We start from the raw sequence: 8,544 nt of genomic DNA, 5'->3' as shown, positions 1-8,544 counted from the left end.
AAAAAAATAAGAAAAGAAAAATGATATGTCAGATTACAAATTAGTATTACAAAAATGTATATAAAAGTTTAGTACGAATGATTTTTAGCACTTGAAACACTAATCATTTTCATAAATACTAGACATAATAAATAAGCAACTATCGTTAATTATCAATTCATTCAATTTTACATTGTTTTTTTGTTTGTATCGAAAGTGTTTGAAAACTTATTAATTTTCCGAATAAAATTTATCTAAAAATGTATCTTTACGAAAATATATCAATAGTATTATTCTATATCGACGGTGTGTCAATAATTCGAAGATTAAACGGTTATTTTGTCAGATAATTTTAAATAGATGATATATTTGACGCATGCGCAAAATAATTTGATAGGTAACCTTAAAAAAGAAAGCTGATATGGAGAAAAAGTTACTCAAGTGCCTTGTCGACTTTTACTCGAAATTAGCATGTCTGGACAATAATTGGAAGGAACTATCGAAGAGCAATGAAAAGGTATTAAACGCTTTGAGAAACCAAGTTGAGCAACTTCGTCATGTAACAAGGTATGTAATTATGGAGTTAGGGAGAATATTTCATTTGCGCAGTGCCGAATCAAAACATGCGCAGTTAAGTTCGACCGATGAATAAAATATGAATTCATTATTGTTATCATTATTATTATTATTATTATTATTATTGTTATTATTATCATTGTTATTGTTGTTGTTGTTGTTGTTGTTATTATTCAGTAATTCGCGCTTTACTCAACAGACGGCGTTACTTTCTTACAGCTCGGAGGTCGACAATGCAGAGCTCTTTAAAATCGAGGGGCTACGCGATCAATTAATTTTCAAAATACACGCGGGAATCGATGAGGAGATCGTTGCTATTTATGATACTCTTACGCAGTTGAACAATGATACTCAGGTAATATAGAATTGATTTACTTAAGAACAAAAGTTTATTCCGTTTATTCTGCCCCCGACTATTGATCTAAAATTAAGGAAAACGTGTTTATTCAGAGCGTGCATATTACAATTCTAATGAAAAGCCAAGCTACAATAAGGATATTGGAACATTAGAAAACGATAAATATATCGATTAGTGGAAATAACGAGTAATCGCATAATTTATTAAAAGTCAATATTTATTTTTAAGCTCGTGGTACTTTTACGGAGTATTAAAATTTATTTTTTAACTATATAAATGTCCAATGTTTTTTACTTTATATATTATATAAATAATTGAAATTTTCTTTGATTATTAAACAAGCTTATTACATATGTTATGTGATTAAGATATTTATTATAACAAACGCTATATTAATTTATTATATCGTGTATGAATAATAATTAAAAAAAAATAATAATAATGTCAAAAGGACTTGTTAAAATTTCTCGAATGACGTACATATGTTTTGAAATTAATTAATTATTAATTAACACCAACAAAAACTAACTTAATTATTATAATATTTATAAATTTATTAACAGACTTTTAATACTAAAATATTTGTAAAAAATGTAATTGTATTAAAATAGTTTTAAAAATATTTTCATTTAATTAAATAATTAATTAAATTTCTATTCATTTATTTTTCAAGAATCTTTCGTTATCAATGAAATTATTATTTCTCCTTTTTTTGATAAAATAGTTTCATTATATTTGAAATGACATTTTCAAATTATACAAAAGGTATTTGATTTTTAAAAGTTAAATTTTATTCCTACACAATTCCCATAGGATTTGAAAAATAGATTGATAAATCTTGAGAGAACCCGAAGCAAATTATCGCTGGATCACGAAAACATGAGTGAGCTGGTGAATGGGACAACTCGCAGACCCAAGTTGAATTTACTTCTTGAGTGGGCGATTGACGCCTGCGATTACTATCAAAATATGTATCCTTTTTCTACTTTTTTTTGTTGATTTTTATCAAGTATATAATAGAATGATCTTTTGGTTTGAAAGGCTTATTTGTTATTATGTATTGTCATGTTTGGTGTTAAGAAAAGAATCATGTGAAAATTTGATTCTATTCTGTATTTTCTATAAAGTTTGACGAATTATATTTGTATTTGAGGAAGGTATAAATTTCAAAAATTCAGATATTATTTTAATAGATCAATTAATGTTTTAATCAATGCCGTTATACCAATTGAATGTATGCAAACGATTTTATAAAAAAAAAGTTTTTTTCACTTTATTCTATGATGATATGTTAATATATTTTTGTTTACAATTCATACTCCTAAATCTAAAATCTAAATTTGTATTCGTTAGTAATTTTTTCGAATTAGATTTCGAATTAAATTTACGTTTTAACTATATTTAAAATTATTGTTAAATTTTTCATGTTCTATGGGAACAATTTGTGCTTACTCACTTGACATTTACATTTGTATAAATATTTTATTTCTTATGTAATCGATCAAATAAGTAATATATCCATTTGAACATTGAATTTTTAATAAATTTAAATAATTAACGGAACATTTCATACTACGATTAATTTCTTATAAATAATTTAACGTGCATATTTGCTTCATTTCAATATCTCTTTGGACATACTCTATTGTATAATATATTTCAAAAATAAAATTTGTATAGAAAAATCGGCATCTTCATAGTTAATAAAATAATTTTAACATAATTTATTATTTACTTTATCTAATTTCTAAGCATTGTAAATGCTATTAAAAAAAAAAAAAAAAATTTTGCGAAATTTACGAATAATTTATAATATAAAAAATTCCATCGTATTTGCAGTAGTTGCGAATGTCGAATTATCGAAATTCTAATTGAACATTGTAAAATCCTAAGCATCATCTATCAATCAGATATTACCGTATAAATAACAGCTTAAAAGCACTAGACTATAAGGATGAACAGAGCATCCAAAAACTTGCCGGATCATTTATTGAAAAAGAAATGCCGAGGACGAAGATCGATCGTACGTATATTTTCACATTCCTATGTTTTGGAATTATACAGAAAATAGGAAGGATAATTAATCTTTAATTCTATTTATATATTAAGGCTCTTTGTTTACAAATCGTTTTTTTTTTCAGGTATTTTGGCATACACACAGTTCCTAGCTCAAGAAACCTGTTAACAATTATATAGATTTTTTTATTTAATTTTTTTTTTTTTTTACCTATAATTAAGCTTATTCATATAATTAATTTTCTAAAATAGATCAATTATTTTTATAATAATGATATTCATCGTGCTTTTCATTGATTACCTGCTCAAAAAATACACCACAATCTCATGTGACAATCTAGCATATATTAATTAGTAGCGGACACTATAAATCTAAACATACATGCACATGTTATTTAAGAAATATAATATATAATATCGTATGAAAAATACGAAAGTACTTATATTACATTATTACTAAATATTGTAAGTTAAAATAATTACTTTCACTTGAATATCTCGCAATTTAATCATAATCATACAATTGAATAAGAATTATTGGTAAGGAATATCGAATTTATTTACAAATATGTGCAAATATTGTGAGAAGGAAAAATATCGTAGAGAATAATTGATAAAATATTGATGTAAGTTTGTACCTTGGTTGACCTACTGAATTTCTTATATATTTTTCTTATTCGTTGAGCTTGTTTCATTAGTGGAGAAAAATGTAAGAGGACCCTCGTGTACATTAATCATAATCCTTTCCCGTCGTCTGTGAGAATTATGTAAAAGAGCAAGCGGAGTAGGTATTTCAGTGAATTATATAGTAGTGAATAATCACTTGACTTCTTAATTACACAAATATTTCACAACGTCGACGCATTCAAATATATTTTTAAGTTAAAGGTGAGATGTTAAATTTTCAGGAACAATTGTAAAACTTTACTGTATACACAAAGATATTTTCAGACGAAGCTTCATGTTTAATTTACTTTTTACGTGCTACAATAATTGTGCTTAATGATAATATTCCATGAACAAATGCAGATGCATTTATTTATAAAATTTTAAAAGCCGATAGACCATAATTACCATTTTCATGCATGAAAAATGTCCAATGGAAACTAATCCAGTGATTAATTTACAGTCAATTTGCATTATTAAGTTTGCGTGATTTCCATTAGTGCCTTTAACTGTAATGACGCGTAAGCTTATTCATTAAAAAGCAAGCCAGAGATGTAAGAAATTATGAGGCTTTTTTTTGTGATTATCGCGTGCTTATCTCTGAAGCCATTAACAGCTTTTTATTACGTTAATATTAGTGAAATAAGAATTAGAGTAATAAAAAAAAAAAATAAAAAAAAAATTAATTGTATATTAATATCTGTTACGGATTGCAGCATTTACGCGGTAAATAAAGTGGGAGAGGTAAAGACATCTGTTTCGGTCAAAACATTGCGCGCCAAGTCGTAAACACGATTCTCCAAAATCGGGAAACTTCAATATTCAAATAGTCAAATTTTCATCATAATTCCGACTAACAAGGGCCGACAAACTCTCCAAGGCTAGATTCTAGTGACGTCACTTCAACTATCAGCATGACAAGAGCAATCTAGAATTCACTGGAATCGTAAGCCTGTACGATAATATTTAAGAAGACGCGCTTGACGCTCTCGTCCTCTTACTAGTTCAATCAAGCAGTCATCAAGATCGGATCGCCGTCCTACAAGTCAACACCACTTACACAGAGATCACCTCCAATACACACAGATTGTTTCCAACTAACACGTAAGCTATACACATTCGGCTTACTACCAAAACACGGATCGACCTCACTACACGTAAGCTACGCTAGCAGACGCATTCCTACGGATCATCATCGACACACGAGCCAAGTGTGCAGCATATCAAGATAACGGCATCATTGCCCAAAAAGAGTGACGTAACAGTATCGCTCCCCGCTCACCGCGCCTCCGAAGCCGCTCCAGCTTATCGGCAGCGGCAACCGGCGGCGTCAAGACACATTATCAGCACATCTCATTCCATCACTACGAATTACAAGCAAGAATTGAAGAATCGCGCGCACTACCACGAATACAATAAAAAAGACTAGTTACTGATCACCCAAAGAAACTCTCGCCTACTCATTGCATCCTACCTCCAATTCACTTCAATAGATCATTGACTATTTATTATATAATATTTAATAAATGAAATTCAACTCAAAGAAAAGGCCGCATTGAATTATTTATTGCACTGTCCATTCCACTTGCCAACAAGCCTCCCCTCAACACCTCAGGGAAGCTTTAGTCTGATCTCAGACAATATCGATAGGAATAAGACATTAAAAATAAAAAAATTTTAGTGCAATAATAATATGTTTCACTTCATTCAAACTATTATTAATAAAGTATATAACATAATGAATAGTATATAAATATCATTACCATTTGTATGTTTACTCATAACATTGAATACGAATATCAATTGTTTGAAAACATTTTTCATGACAATTATAATTAATTTTACTTTAATATTATTATTTAAAAATCTATAAATACATTTATGAAAATAACATTTGGACATTTGGAAAATAACAAATTGGAATTTATTTGTTTTACGATGATTTTGCAATTTTTTCTCTCCTAATAATATTAAAAATGATTAAAAATAAATATTAAATATTTTTAACTCAATTTTAGAAAATGTGCATGTTTTCATAATCCCACTATCATTAATTTTACATCCTGTTCTTTTTTTTATGCAACCAACATAAAAAATCAATAGTAATGCATATATTTACCTTTCTATCAAAATTAAATTACTTTTCTATAAGTTTCTTATATCTATGTCAACGGTATTATTCGGTATAATTTATAATTCGTATATACTGCCTTTAACTATTATCAGAAATATACTTTTTAGATTGAAAATCAATAAAGTTTCAAGACTATATTTAAATAGTCATAATTTTAAGATACCTCGATTAGAAATGAAAATGTTTTAACGGTAATCAAATTTTTAATTGAATTTTCATATGCGCTACTACATATTCAATAATTTCATCTTAGACTTTTGATGAAAAATTTCAACAAATTTATTCAAAAAATTTCATTCATTACTATTAATAATATACTTAGCATCAAAAACTTGTAAAGCTTAATTGCCTTAAGTTGAAAAAGTAGTACTATAATAATAAAAGAAGAAAAAAAAACCTAAAACTATTTAGTTTAAAGTTTTCAAATTGTGCATCCATGAATGAATAAATATAATAGTGATATCTCTTTTACTTCACTTGATGCTACTTATGAATTTGTCCTTTCTTCTTACTTTTCATTCAAACTTGGCCTTAGATAGGAAAAGACTTGGAGAAGACTAGGAGAAGACAAAAAAATAGCTGAGTAGGTCTTTCCAATCATCCTGAAAATAAAGTTCGTCTTACTATTGATTTATGATACACGGATTCCAAAGATTTACTTTTACTCTCAATCCGTAATAAGTACAAGCATTCCATATATCTCGAACATTATCGATTTAGTTTTAATTTATCTTTATAAATATAGAAGACATTTTTAAAAATAGAGTATATATAATATATAATTTTGTTATTTTTTTCAACATAAATTATATATTGAAATATTGTATATAAAAAATATCTATACATATGTGTATCAGTGATTTATTTTCAAGAATATTTTCGCTCACAAAGTAGATACAGAAAATAAACACTTTTTATCTAAACAGCAGTTTCCACATAATTATTGTACAAAATTATAAAAATTTATAATTTGAAGGTTTGTTGCATGGGTTGTATTTTGTACTTTTATTGCAAAAAGTAACAAATTTATTTGCGACGAATGAGACGAATATTTATTTATTTATTTTTTTTTTTTATTGATTTTAACTATATTTAATAAGCATTTATTTTATTAGCTTTTATTGAATTCAGTTTATTTGCGTTTTAAATAATTTAGGGGAATGAGTAGTAGCGAAACTTTTTTTTATTCAATATAACAGGAGGTTTTACAATTATTATTTTAATATTATTATAATAGCTCGCTTATATTTAGGCAAATCATACATTTCAATAATCGACTCTCTTTTAATCTACACTAATGTCGTACAAAATGTAAAATGTTTATTGGATATAAGAAATAATTTGTTACGTGTATATTTCATATTAAAAACCATTAATTCGACAGATTTATAAAGGAGGATAACGAAATTATTGAATATAAACATCGACACATCCATCCAGTAACGCAATGGTCGAATAAAATCTTCATATAGATTATACTGTTTGAATTACATTTTTAATTATTTATCACGACGTAATATTTTATGATATTCTAATGTGTTTATGGATGAATATTGGATCATGACATAGAAAATATTATAAGGCGTAATAACGCGAATGGGAATGCTATTCTTCATTATCCTAATTGAACGTGTAGTTATTGCTTTAGTGTCAGTCATTAAATTTTGTTTGATTATTATATAAATGAGTTAGGCCGATCTATGCAATTACTTTCTGAACGATCATCCACGCAGGTTTCTGTTTGACGATTTACAACTTTAATACGCTTGGGGGTGGCGATATGATGAAAAATTGCCAAATTCGAGATCAAAGTTGCCGTAATAAGCAATGGCACTTGATAATTACTTGAAATTGTACTATTAATGAGGAAGGGCTATTGATTATAAGGCGCAGTAGACTTACGCTCAATATTAAAAGCTCTCAGCTATAAAGATTATGCGTTTGTATACGTATCGCGGTCGGCATTTCATATAAAGTGAAAAGGTTGATCGAGGAGGTGCGATAGGGAAAGTACATTAAGTACAACAAAGAGAATTTAATGCATGCTTTCAGAGATTATGATACTAGCAGTCCATGGCATTGTCTTTCGATTTGCTGGAAAGTGAAAGCTCGTTAAATGGTAGAGGCATGGTTGGACTGAGATAGAAATTGAACATTCGAAACGAATGACACGAAGCCGATAGAATCACTGGTTCGGACAATATATTCTCAAAGTTATATAATAAAATATGATGAATGGAGGTTTGACCAATGGGAATGTACGACAGCTGTAGGGAGAATCAATATAAATATGTTACTGTACTATTACTTGGTTTGATTAGAGCAGTGTTGTCTCAGGACAAGAAGGATAAACAAATTATTTCGGGATACTGTGATATTATATAATGACGTGTAAATATATGTGTATGTTTTCATGTTTGCACAGAATTCGTCATTTTTAAAGTCATTTTGTTTTATTACATTATAGAATAATGGAATAATTATTATTTAATAATAAGCATGTGGGATACATGGATTAAACTGCTTCGCTTTTACAAAAAATCGAGCTTAAGAGTATAAAAAAAGTAATAGATAGTATTTTTAATTGCTCACTGTACAAAGAAATTAAATCGCATATTATCGAAATCCAAAGATGAGTTTGCGTAATTTTCCATCAGGATGCGTGTATTGATTTTCGAATTAAACAATTAAAACTTTTAATCAACAACTAAATATTTCTTATATAATTGTCAAGCAATCAAATGATGAGGATTAATTTAGTTAATAAAAATGTTCTCAAGTTTATTATTACCTTTTTTTATGCAGATTCAGTCAG

General features: G+C 27.6%; 1 protein-coding gene across 1 annotated transcript; it reads left to right on the top strand.

Annotated features, from left to right (window-relative positions):
• Positions 1–386: 386 nt before the first annotated feature.
• LOC105367841 (uncharacterized) lies at positions 387–3,137 on the top strand. Its single transcript, XM_011506660.1, has 5 exons — positions 387–546; positions 775–910; positions 1,727–1,884; positions 2,824–2,936; positions 3,055–3,137. Exons 1-5 carry the CDS (start codon positions 401–403, stop codon positions 3,096–3,098), a joined length of 597 nt encoding a protein of 198 aa, XP_011504962.1. The 5' UTR covers positions 387–400; the 3' UTR covers positions 3,099–3,137.
• The last annotated feature ends 5,407 nt before the right edge of the window (positions 3,138–8,544 follow it).

The sequence above is a fragment of the Ceratosolen solmsi genome, unplaced genomic scaffold, assembly GCF_000503995.2.
Source record: "Ceratosolen solmsi marchali unplaced genomic scaffold, CerSol_1.0 scaffold6, whole genome shotgun sequence".
Classification (NCBI taxonomy): Eukaryota; Metazoa; Arthropoda; class Insecta; order Hymenoptera; family Agaonidae; genus Ceratosolen; species Ceratosolen solmsi.
Note: the sequence above shows the minus strand (reverse complement) of the source record. Positions and strands in the feature narration are given on the sequence as shown.